The sequence below is a fragment of the Cloeon dipterum genome, chromosome 1, assembly GCF_949628265.1.
Source record: "Cloeon dipterum chromosome 1, ieCloDipt1.1, whole genome shotgun sequence".
Taxonomy (NCBI): Eukaryota; Metazoa; Arthropoda; class Insecta; order Ephemeroptera; family Baetidae; genus Cloeon; species Cloeon dipterum.
In genome coordinates, this window is record NC_088786.1 from 9374632 (window position 1) to 9386373 (window position 11742).

The window sequence follows — 11742 nt, forward strand, 5'->3', positions numbered from 1 at the left end:
TAGTGATTGGTCATCTTGGAGCCAACAGCTAGAGCGCAATGCGACTTTGCCTCCCACCTCCCACTAAGTATATCAAGGCGCTGTTTTCAAAAACACGAACCGCTAAACCCGTCATTCACCAGTCACCCGGCCGCTCGCATTGGACAGATCGTTTCACATGAACATTGAACGCACAGAGCTGTTCTTTAGTTTCGAAGTCTAATTTTCCGCGTTGTGCTGTTTGTTTATCGTGGTCGATTTTGTTTTAACCCTCGTTGATTGAGATGGCGACACCAAAATGCGGTCCGTCTGTCATAAAACGCGAAAACATCCTGGTTTACGCCAGGGTGAGGTATGTACAAAACACCTGTTATGTTAATAATGTGAAATTCTTGGGCCGGCAACAGTCGACAGCCGAAGAATTTTGTTCAATTTTGCAGATTTGTGTTCTTCCATCACTGACTAAGCTGGTTTTCTTTAAATTAACAAGATTTTTCCCCCTGTTTTGTACGTTCCAGACCAATGAACGAGAAGGAGCGTCTAGAACGGAAGAATATGAATGTGGTGGAGCTGAAGAGCAACCGTGAAGTGGTGGTTCGCGACCGTGCCAACCACACCTTAACCAGGACCTTTGCCTTCGATAGGGCGTTTGGCCCGACAAGCAAGCAGGTCGATGTCTACAAGGCTGTGGCTCAACCCATGATTGCCGAGGTGTTGGAGGGCTACAACTGCACCATCTTCGCCTATGGCCAAACAGGAACAGGCAAGACCTTCACGATGGAAGGAGAACGTGCTGACAATGATGCTACCTGGGAGAAGGTACGGACAAATTTAGATTGGAATTTGACTTTATTTGCATTTTTTATCTTCCGTACAACGTTGCAATATCACCTATTGCTGTCCGAACATTTGCAAACCTGTATCAATGTCAAAAACATATTATACACACTTAAATCATATAATATTAACCTTATCATCACATTTGAAATATATTGAAATTCATTGATATTGAAAAAATTTGTATACAAATGATTTGAGCTTTTTTTAAACTCCTGCTGCCGCTCTACATTATGAAAATAAATTAATAATGTCAAGGGCTTAAAACCAAATATAACTTCATTTTATTACTCTTAAATTATGTACTAAATCAAAAGGGATAATATTTAAAGTTTTGAAATTTAATAATCCTTTGCGTATTGGTTTGACTGTTTTACCTTAAAGATGATTGAAAACATGAATGCAGTTAATTTATTATTTTTTAAATAATTGGTTAAATATTTAAGCTAAGGACTGAAACTGTTAAACCTAGCTCTATTTCCAGGACCCCCTTTGCGGCCTGGTTCCTCGAGTTCTGAGCCATATGTTTGATGAACTGCGATTGAAAAATATTGAGTTCACGATGGCTGTCAGTTACCTGGAGCTGTACAATGAAGAGCTAATTGATTTGCTATCGCCTGAGGAAGACAACTCAAAGCTCAAGTATGTAGATATTTTCCATATTTTCTATGTTGAATATTTCAAATTTTGTTCTTTTTATAATTTGCTAGACCTAGTGTTAAATAAACGCCTTTACTTCTATCTTATTAAATGTAGCCCTGCAAATCAAAATGGATACATCAAAAGTCGAACCACATTAAATACTGTAATTCTCTTAATTTAATTGGTGCAATGAATTTCTTAAAAATTAATGATGGTATCTCAATTTCTGGAGAGAGTAAACAACGCTCAATCCAATAATGTTAAGCAGGGTGTTTGCATGTCACCTTTTCTTTTATCTTTTGCTATCAGTGATTTTCATGAAATCATTAACATTTGTTCTTGAGTGTAATGCATAATGTAGGCCGATGATATTGATTTGTTAATAATATATTAATATAAAGAAAAGAATTGGGAAAATGATAGTAATGTGATACTCTCTAACTATGTTAGTTTTTTGGGTGTTACATTCCAAGCATCCAAGTTTGTTGGGGAATGTACCATTTTATGCTCAGTTGTGGAATTTTGAAATCTGAAGCTACCTCATACGAAAAGGGGAAAATTATAATTGTAATTTCTAGCAATTTTTATTTATTTAAAGAAACACCAATGGTGTACAACAGACATAGACATGCATAAATATTACAGTACACTAGCACGCATGAGAGTAAATGGGATCTTCTTGCATTCCAAAAAGTGGTAGAACTTCACATATTCAGAGCTTGAAAATTTCTAGCAATCCATGTTTGTGTTTTTTATATTAATTGTGTCAATACATCGTTGGTGTTCACTAAATTATCTATTTACGCATTGGTCTTAATATTTCTAATGAAAGGTCAATTTTATAGACTCTTTGAGGATGCCAGCAGCAAAGGGTCTGTGATTGTGCAGGGGCTAACTGATGTCAGGGTTTTGGACAAGAAGCAAGTCTATGAAATCCTGTCCAGAGGATCTAAAAAGAGACAGACGGCTGCCACTTTTATGAACGCAAGTTCCAGGTAGGGCAGAAAATTTAAAATATTCCTGTAAGTTAATATTTTTTCAGATTGAGGTTTTTAAATTATTTATACATTGCTAATATTCCTGAGTTGGTCCCAGTCCCTAGATTTTGTGAGGGTAATTTTCTTTTCAAAAAATATGGACAATGTTTTATGAAACGCTATAACTGACCTGAATTTGAGCAAATGCAATGTATCGAAATTGTTCGGACTTTGTTTAATTATTTGAATGTGTCTGCTTCATTCTGATTCCTCCTTAAATCATCACTATTTTAGTAACGTCACTTATCCGACACATAATCATGGAATTTTGAAGGTAATTTATCGTTTTCTAATGTTACAAATTAATTTCCCAGCCGTTCTCACACCATCTTCACTGTGACCATTCACATTCGAGAGCCGACAGAAGCCGGCGAGGACCTGATTCGCACTGGAAAAATCAACCTGGTCGATCTGGCCGGCTCTGAGAATATCAGTCGGTCTGGTGCGACGAACCAGAGGGCCAAGGAGGCTGGCAACATCAACCAGAGTCTGCTGACCTTAGGCCGAGTGATCACCTCTCTAGTCGAGAAGACTCCGCATGTACCCTACCGTGAGTCAAAGCTGACCCGACTGCTGCAGGACTCCTTGGGTGGCAAGACCAAGACAGCAATTGTTGCCACCGTGTCCCCTGTGCTGGCCAACCTTGAGGAGACTCTCAGCACCCTGGATTATGCTCACAGGTACGATTTAAAAGCCAATTCAATGACATTTAATGTTTTTTTATTGTATGCGAATTTAGGATTTTTTCCAACCTCTTTGAAGTAGACAAATCAATTAATTTTGGCAATGTTGCATTTTCTTGCCACTTACCAACCAGCCCGTTGGCTCGCATTGTTAAGGCACTCTCAGGAGTGTCAAAGCAATGGGAGGTATTTGAGTAGTTCGGAGATCTAATCTGGCTACCCAATATCAGAGATGGCGAAATGTGGTTAGTTTAGTGACTCCAAATGCTCAAATTGATCAACGGGCTGGGAGGCGCACCGGCGCCAACTCGCTACTTGCTGGTTTGCACCTTTCCAGCATGCATGATTTGGCTTCACGGGACGAATGTCTAGCGTTTCAATGCAGTCCTCGGTGCGGAGGGAAGTGGCCCTTGAGTAGGCTAGGTCCCTGTGCGGCCTGATGCGCCCAAGAAATTAGGAATAAAACAGGGCACTTGTAGGAGTTAAGCAACAAGCAACCCTGATATTATAACATTAGACATGAGCATAAACACCACCAAAAAAAGTTAAATACTTTTAAAAATCCTTATTTTTTATATTTTCTCAGGGCTAAGAGCATCACCAACAGACCACAGATCAACCAACGCCTCTCGAAGCAAGCGTTCATCAAAGAGTATGACCAAGAGATCGAGCGCCTCCGCAAGGATCTGATGGCCCAGCGATTGGGATCAGGAATCTACGTTGATCCAGAAAACTACCGTGAGATGGAGGAAAAAATCGTCCGCCTGGACGTGGAGGTGTTGGAGAAAATCCAAAATATCAGAGCGCTTGAGGAAGAGCGAGAAAAGAGAGAGGTCTGTGTCAACACATTTATTTCCATTAGTAGTTCTTGAATCAAATCCTACAGGCGCACATGACTCAGCTGACAGAGCAACTGCACAGAACCGAGACTACCCTGATGATCACTGAGAAAACCCTGGTGGAAAAGGAAGTTCTGCTAGAGAACCACATCAACACGGAGGAGAACCTCAAGGTGGAGACCAACCAGCTGATTGAGGTCACCGACGCGACGACCAGCGATTTGGCGAAGACACATGACGCCCTTCTCAGAAGACAGAGGCTGGAGATGGAGAATCAGACCGTCACCGGAGCCTTCTCTGCCCAACTGAATCGCCAGGTGCAAGAGGGAAAGCTCTCCCTTGAGGAGAGCTGCTCTGCTCATGAGCATCATTTAGCCAACATCGCCAATGGCATTTCCCAGTCTGGTCAACTGCAGTCTGAGATGTCTGCTCTCTTCTCATCTCGAGTCGCTGCCATCAGGGAGCAGTTCATGTTCAAGCAGATGAATCAGCTATTCCATATGCACCACGAGCGGATGGTAGACCTTGAGCGTCAAGCTGTCCAGCTTGCTGACTCGAATTGTGAGAACATTTTGCGGATGCTCATGAACCTCGTGGCTCAGCAGCAAGAACAACTGGCGCAGGCCAGTCTCGAAAAGTTGCGCGAAAATCTCACTCTGCACTACAAGATGGCCGATGCCACTGTTGCTGATATCTATACAGGCTGCATTGATCAAATGACGGCCAGGGAAAAAGATCTTCAAGGAGAACTCCTGTCTGTGAAATCTAAGGTAGATATATCATGCAGTCATGTGTTTTGGCCTTTTGGTCTTTCAAAAATCACACTGCTTGTTGTTTTTATCAAAACAAAATATAAGATGGCAAATATAAAGATTAACTTTTTCTTGTTTGTGGTGAATATTTTTTTTTTAATTTAATTAATATATGAGAATTCAATAGAGCTAATAACTTTAATATTTCTTGGAATTATTCCATTCTTACAGTGACAAAATTGGAGCTTTACATAAAGCCATGAATGAGCTCTTAAAATTTTTCCTGGCACTGTAGTCTGAAACAGTTCTATTGTTTCGCATTTCCCATAAGGAATGTATGCTTTTAGAACTCCATAACTCACATACACCGTCAAATCACTAAATTTTGTGGAAGAAAATTTTAAATTTACAAACTAATTACACAAATTAATTAATTTATAAATATCAAACATGAAGTTAAGACTTTTTGTTACTTTGACTCTTCATATTTCTTTGTTCATGTTGTGATTTTTTAACGAGGATGGTATGCATTGCAGGCGGAAAACCTGGAGTTGGAATTGGCAGCCGCAAAAAAGAAGATTGAGCAGCTGCAAGCCAACATTGTCAGCAGCAGGACTTCATCAAATACAAATTACCAAGACATATCTGCCTTTCTACAGGAGGTTTTGGAGAAAACAAAACAGAAGTTGTCCACTGCCTGCCAACAGAATGAAGAGAACCATGACCAGCTAGGGGACCAGCTTCAATTTGTCTCCAATGATATGGAGCTGCACATCCAGGAAGCATATGTGATGAAACACGAGGCTGAAGCTTGTGCCAAAAGAAGCAGTGCGTGGACCACCTCCACCATTGACTTTCTCTCAAAAAGCAAGGAGGAATCTCACTTGAACATGCTCAGAGAAGCCAGCATGGCTGATGAAGAGGTTCAAGCCGCCAACGCTGTGCTGACCGAGGTTTCCGAGTCAGTCGTTGCCCAAGGCCAAGAACTGGAAACTGCCATCAATGAAGGAGGGGCTGCCCTGGTCGCCTCTTCCAAGAAGAGGGCCGACACCAGGCAAGAGCAGCTCGTGGCCCAGGAAACTCTCCTCAGACAGACGGAGACAGGAATGGCAGCTGCAGCGGCCGACGCGATCGCTGCAGCGGAGGAAAAGAAGGCCCAGATGGAGCAGCAGTTAGCTGAGAGTGTTCTTGAGGTTGAGGCCACACGAAAGGCAACCTGCGAGGCAAAGGCTGCCGTGAGCAGAAACCTGGATGCCGTGCAGAGCAGCGTGGACAAGTTCCTGGCCTCTGATCTACAGAAATACGCACCGACTGGCGCCACGCCTGCTAAGCAGGACAGGGATTACCCGAGGGAACTCAAATTCTCATCACCTGCACCAAGGGTCCTTGCTCGCTTCTACGCCAACCAGCAGAACAGACCTAGAGAGGTATCCACTTTAACATACTGTTGGAGCTTCTTTTTTCTAATTACAGCCGATTTTTCGTTTTTCCATAAATGGAAGAATAAATCCAAGAAGGTATTCAATTTTTATTTGAAAATTTTAAGTAAGCTTTTATGGTTGATTTACATAAGCATAACTGATAACCAGGACCATGATATCACATACATTCAAAGCACCCTAAATCCTGCACCATCTTTACCGCATATGAAAACTCAAATTATATAGGAAAAAAATCTCAAATTTAATTCGATTATGGCCAGTCATTTTTCTAATTACATATTAACTATGCTGACAATTATTGCTAAACTTTATGCAATTAATTTTGTTAATATTCCAATTTTTCCCGTGCGAAGGAGGTTATGGAAATTTGCCTTGACCTACTATGAAATTACAGAATATTCAATTTTTAATGGATTAACTCATGCAATTTTTGTTCAGTATGTAATTTAAAATTTGGCCTGCTCATCATTCTTATTTTTCAGCGCCAGGATAGCGGAGTAACATCGCCTGACGGCTCTCCCATATCCAGCAAGACCTCGAACCACGAGAATGAAGCTCAGGATGTTCTGGATGCTGTTGACATGGTAATTAATGATGTTTGAAGCTTGGAGTGCGTTAATGGAACCAATTATAGCCAAAGAAGACAGAGCAAATTCGAGACAGCAGAAGAATACTTGGGTCAAGAAACTAACAACACTTAAACTAGTATTTTTCGAATCATGTGCTTTCAATAAGAATGATGTACCTCTAATTTTATTTATATAACTCATTTTTATCTAATGAATGGTTATAAACCTTATGAACCTCTGCTTACTTTTACTAATTAAACGAGAACAGTTAGAAACTTAAGTATGTCTATAAATATTCTTATGATGCTGAACGCAGCAAATCTCTGTATAACCTGGATTTATCTTTATTGTTTGAATAACTCATCTTAGACAGTTATTTGATCATCACTCTAAAACTTAATTTTAATCTTGTGGTTTAAATGTAAAGGTCGGTCGTGGAGTGGCTTATAAAAATCTTAAGAAAATTCTGTGAATAAATATGTAACAAAGTATTTTTCATTAATATGGATTGATTTTCTTTACTAAATAATACCCCTCTTGATCAAAGTCAAGAATACGTATTCTTAGTTTAAAATATCAAATCTCAATCGAGATTCTTATTACATAATAATTACGTGAAAAGTTATTAGGCCCACACTGCTACTGATGGCTGAAACTGCAACTTGAAAATCTGTTTGGCCTATAGATTAATCAACTAAGTAAAGGTTTATAAAAATTCTCAGTTGAATTGAATTATTATTCATTATGATCGTATTTTATTACGCCTTATTCCAATGTTATTATTTGCGTTAGAAAAGAAGTATTTATATTATCTTTGTAAAATGAAACAAAAAGCGAAGAGAAAGAATCAGGAAACAAGTTCTTATAAACGCATTACAAACCGCGGGTATTTTGCTATAGAAGCAAGGTCAAGCGTGGGTGGCTGGCTCTGAGCCAATCAACACGCGGCATACTCTGCTTCCCCTCGCCTCCTTTGGCAGGAGCACAACACACACCTACATAGTACATACTAGCGAAAACCATCTGTAATCGCTTCGTGGGAAGAAGGAGGCTGAAAAAATCACACCAGAATCGTCCTTAGTTTCGGCGGGCGAAAGCCGTCTCTTGCCTTTGAGTTTGCAGCAGAAAATTGGGACATGCTGGCATCACCACCTGCGCTCGACGGTGGAGGGCAGCAAGCCGTGAGGGGCTATCGCTCTTGTTGATAATATTTCGGTCGGACAAGAAAATTGGCCACAAAAGACGTGGCAGTGCTTTTAATTTCGGACTGTCAGACTCTCGCATCCGTTCAAGATGAACCCGAACAAGTATGTTGCACTCAACCTGTCGAACCTCGCGGATTCGACCGTGAAGCCAAGAAGGAGTCTGTGGAGGGTAGGCCTGAAATGCACTTCTTTCTTTTGTTATTGTTTCAAATTTAATTAATTTATTGCTTTTAAATTAATAATTTGGTTCAAAAATTTTAGCTATGGAACCAGCTGTCCCGATTCCAGCGGTCCTTGCTGTATGTCGGCTTCGCCAGCGCCGTTTTGATGATGATATACTTTTGGCCAAACGTTGTTAGCCAAGACAGCGAGCCTCTCGTCATTAGCGTCGAGACCTTACCAAGCCCTCAACCTGCAGTGGATGTAGGTGTTTTCAAAAATGCAGAAATCGACGGCCTCGACACTGGCAACAAAGAAGAGCAGCAGGGCGAGGCGGCCCTCGTGGCGGAGAGTGAAATTAGAGATCACGGAGCCCCACCGAATGAGCCGCAGGTGGAAGAGCCGATGTCTCAAAAAGCGGTCAGGTTCAAGGGTCCCACCACTGAACGCCAAAAAGCTGTGACGGCTGCCATGCAGCACGCCTGGAAAGGCTACAAGGAATTTGCCTGGGGACACGATCACCTGAAACCTATCTCGGGTGCTTACCACGACTGGTTCTTTTTAGGACTGACTATTGTTGACTCGATTGACACTTTGTACATAATGAACTTAAAAAATGGTACAGTTTTTACACATTAAATCTGAATCAAAATTAATTAGTAAAATTTTAGAATACATGGAAGCTAAGAAATGGGTAGAGAAGAGCCTGCGATTTGACAGAAACCAGGACGTCAACCTCTTTGAAGTGACCATCAGGGTCCTAGGAGGGTTGCTCAGCTCTTATCATCTAACAGGAGAGAAAATCTTCCTGGCCAAAGCGGTATTATGTTAAACAATATAAAAAATCAAAATAATCTGATTTTCCTGAATAATAGATGGACCTGGGAGAAAGGCTGCTTCCGTGCTTTGAATCTCCATCTGGAGTGCCTTTCTCAGATATCAACCTGGGAAACCACAAAGCGCACTCGCCCAAGTGGAGCCCCGACAGCAGCACATCTGAGGTGACCACCATCCAGCTGGAGTTCAGGGATCTCTCCTCCAGCACTGGAGATCCTCGCTTTGAGGTCAGTCGTTTGCTCGATTTGTTGTTCTTATGTTGAAACTGTTCAAAATTTCAGGAGGCCGTCAGCAAAGTGTCAGAGCATGTCCACAAGCTGCCAAAAACGGACGGACTTGTTCCGATCTTCATCAACGCAAACACAGGCCAATTCCGAGTTTACTCCACCATCACTTTGGGCGCCAGAGGGGACAGCTACTATGAGTATTTACTCAAGCAGTGGATACAGACTGGCAAGAGCATTGAATAGTAGGAATTGTTTTGTTGGAACATTTAATAATAATATAATTATGCAAATTTATTTTCAGCCTTCGTAACGATTACATGGAAGCTATCGAAGGCGTGATGAAACTGTTGATCAAGAAGACTAGCAAGTCTGGTCTCCTCTTCATCGGTGAGCTTCAGTCTGGTGCTCGTGATTTCAAACCTAAAATGGTGAGGCTTCTTTTTTCAGGGTTTGGAAAAATTCGCATTTTTTTCGGGAAACCCCACTGCTTCATGGTCACGACAATTTTAAGTAGATCAGATATTAAAAAAAAAATCAATTCTAGGCCCATAGATTTTACAAATTAATGGATTATTGTAAATTAAATATATTTTTAAAAACCTATATCTTGCTTGGCGCAAAATATAACCTTTTTGGGGTTAAGTTTGAAAAGAGGTAAAAATTTGAAAATAACAAAATTTTTTAATTTTTTTTTTTGCTCCAAACCAGTATTTTTACGCGTTGCATTAGAACGTGTTAATGAAACGATAAGAACTGGTTGAAGTGGCTCCGCCTTAAAAATTACACATTGTGCTAATTTATAGTGTGAGTGTGACTTTCAGTTTGAGCTCCCAGACTAATTTCAAAGTGACAAACAAAGCACACCAACTGACTGTCTATTTTTTAAAGCTTATTGATCATCAACAGTTATCATTTGAAAAATTAGAAACCAAATTAGATTATTGAGTTTGTTGAGAGCGCATCTGGATTCCTTTTTGGCCTCAAATTGCTCTAAATTAGACAATTATGATTTTTTCATGTTCAGGACCACTTGACGTGCTATCTGCCTGGGACGCTTGCACTGGGAGTACACAATGGAATGCCAAAGGAACACATGAAGCTGGCTGAAGACTTGCTGTGGACATGCTACCAGACCTACGCACAAACGCCTACATTCCTCGCCCCTGAAATCACCTATTTTCAGATTCAGGTAACCCAAAAAATTAAGTTATATATGCCAGCACATTTATTTTCATGAAAAAATTTTGTGAAACCAAGCGAATCCAGTTTTTTCCTGTGCGTATTCAATTTATTTCGTTTTTATTTCTCCAATATAAGTCATAATATTTAACTAACATTTTACTCAAGAAAATCACATTAGGAGAAATAAGGCATTAAATTTGTATTGTTAGCAAACAACCTGCTGACACCCTTAAATAAAATTGCTCTTATACTGATTTTGTAGTTTGCCAGATAATTTTCCTACTTTTTAAACTAATTTGCTTGTGCCTGAGTTAATTAAATCGGCCTGCCATTCTTTGATTCTTGTGTCAATCCATTTAAAATATTTACTTCGCAGGACGCGAATGCTGCTGACTTGCACATCAAAAGCAACGACGCCCACAACTTGCTGCGTCCCGAGTTCATCGAGAGCCTGTGGTACATGTACCAGCTGACGGGCAACAAGACGTTCCAGGACTGGGGCTGGACCATATTCCAGGCGTTCGAGAAGTACACCAAAGTGACCAACGGCTACACATCGATCAACAATGTGAAATCACCATCCAACGTGAAACCGAAAGACATGATGGAGTCGTTCTTCCTCAGTGAAACTCTCAAGTACTTTTACCTGCTATTCTCCGACAATCCTAAACTTATCGACCTTGACGAGTACGTCTTCAACTCAGAAGCGCATCCACTTCCGATTTCCAAGAGCTGAATTTAATCTTGTTTATAGATGGGGACCAGATCAGCAATTTTCTCATTTCCTAGTACATTTAAAAACAGGTTTTACCCAAAATGAAGCTCAAGCATTGATTTGTCTTGAGTTGTAAAATTCTGTCAGTACTTCTTTAATCGTCAAAGGCTAAGAAAAATTAGGGATTGTGTTTACACGATGACAAATCTTAAGAGTTATCATGTTATATTTTCCCACGTCTGCATTTTGAAGCTAGTCTTGAGCACACTCTAATGTTACATGATATACATAATGCAGTGGAGTTAAATTATAGTTGATGCGAGGTCCACTTATTTGGGTGCTGTTAAAGGATTTGAATGCTAAGCAATACGCTATTTGTGCAAAGTTTGAAAATTTTAGACGTTATTATATATGAAAACGACACAATGCTCAACTCTGTGAAGTGACCCATTTAACACTAAAAACGCACTTGTACAGGCGCAAGAATATTAGTTTTCGAGCTTTCGCGTGAATCTGTGATTTGTGGCTCAGTTTGTTGTTAATCATTTTGATGTTCCTAAGTTGTACAGTTTGTCACTTTGTACGGAATTCGCTCAGTGCATCGTCATGACATTTAATGCATTCAGAAAGTAACATT

General features: G+C 40.4%; 3 protein-coding genes across 4 annotated transcripts in view; 2 read left to right on the forward strand and 1 right to left on the reverse strand.

Annotated features, from left to right (window-relative positions):
* The window catches only part of MEP-1, a 61590-nt gene that overhangs the window by 36366 nt on the left and 13482 nt on the right, over nucleotides 1-11742 (reverse strand). The window lies entirely within an intron of this gene.
* Nucleotides 140-7282, forward strand: Klp61F (Kinesin-like protein at 61F). 2 transcript variants are annotated; one of them, XM_065487410.1, is made up of 10 exons: nucleotides 140-331; nucleotides 498-798; nucleotides 1289-1458; nucleotides 2304-2453; nucleotides 2810-3175; nucleotides 3765-4011; nucleotides 4065-4787; nucleotides 5306-6196; nucleotides 6694-6795; nucleotides 6846-7282. In XM_065487410.1, the coding sequence occupies exons 1-10, from the start codon at nucleotides 264-266 to the stop codon at nucleotides 6900-6902; spliced, it is 3075 nt and encodes a 1024-aa protein (XP_065343482.1). In that variant the 5' UTR covers nucleotides 140-263; the 3' UTR covers nucleotides 6903-7282. The 2 variants fall into 2 exon arrangements, with proteins under 2 accessions (XP_065343482.1, XP_065343491.1); XM_065487419.1 differs by having other exon boundaries at nucleotides 141-331; nucleotides 1301-1458.
* On the forward strand, nucleotides 7770-11676 carry alpha-Man-Ib (alpha-Mannosidase class I b). The gene is made up of 8 exons (XM_065487479.1): nucleotides 7770-8154; nucleotides 8247-8763; nucleotides 8816-8964; nucleotides 9020-9208; nucleotides 9263-9450; nucleotides 9510-9636; nucleotides 10233-10397; nucleotides 10767-11676. The coding sequence occupies exons 1-8, from the start codon at nucleotides 8074-8076 to the stop codon at nucleotides 11124-11126; spliced, it is 1776 nt and encodes a 591-aa protein (XP_065343551.1). The 5' UTR covers nucleotides 7770-8073; the 3' UTR covers nucleotides 11127-11676.

What these genes read in the sequence shown, in the direction of transcription:
- alpha-Man-Ib (XM_065487479.1), top strand. Translation starts at nt 8,074, where the DNA reads ATGAACCCGAACAAGTATGTTGCACTCAACCTGTCGAACCTCGCGGAT. An exon ending in CAAGAAGGAGTCTGTGGAGG is followed by an intron (nt 8,155 to 8,246) that starts GTAGGCCTGAAA and finishes CAAAAATTTTAG; the next exon opens with CTATGGAACCAGCTGTCCCG. An exon ending in ACTGGCAAGAGCATTGAATA is followed by an intron (nt 9,451 to 9,509) that starts GTAGGAATTGTT and finishes ATTTATTTTCAG; the next exon opens with CCTTCGTAACGATTACATGG.
- Klp61F (XM_065487410.1), top strand. Translation starts at nt 264, where the DNA reads ATGGCGACACCAAAATGCGGTCCGTCTGTCATAAAACGCGAAAACATC. An exon ending in ATGATGCTACCTGGGAGAAG is followed by an intron (nt 799 to 1,288) that starts GTACGGACAAAT and finishes TGTTAAACCTAG; the next exon opens with CTCTATTTCCAGGACCCCCT. An exon ending in ACCCTGGATTATGCTCACAG is followed by an intron (nt 3,176 to 3,764) that starts GTACGATTTAAA and finishes ATATTTTCTCAG; the next exon opens with GGCTAAGAGCATCACCAACA.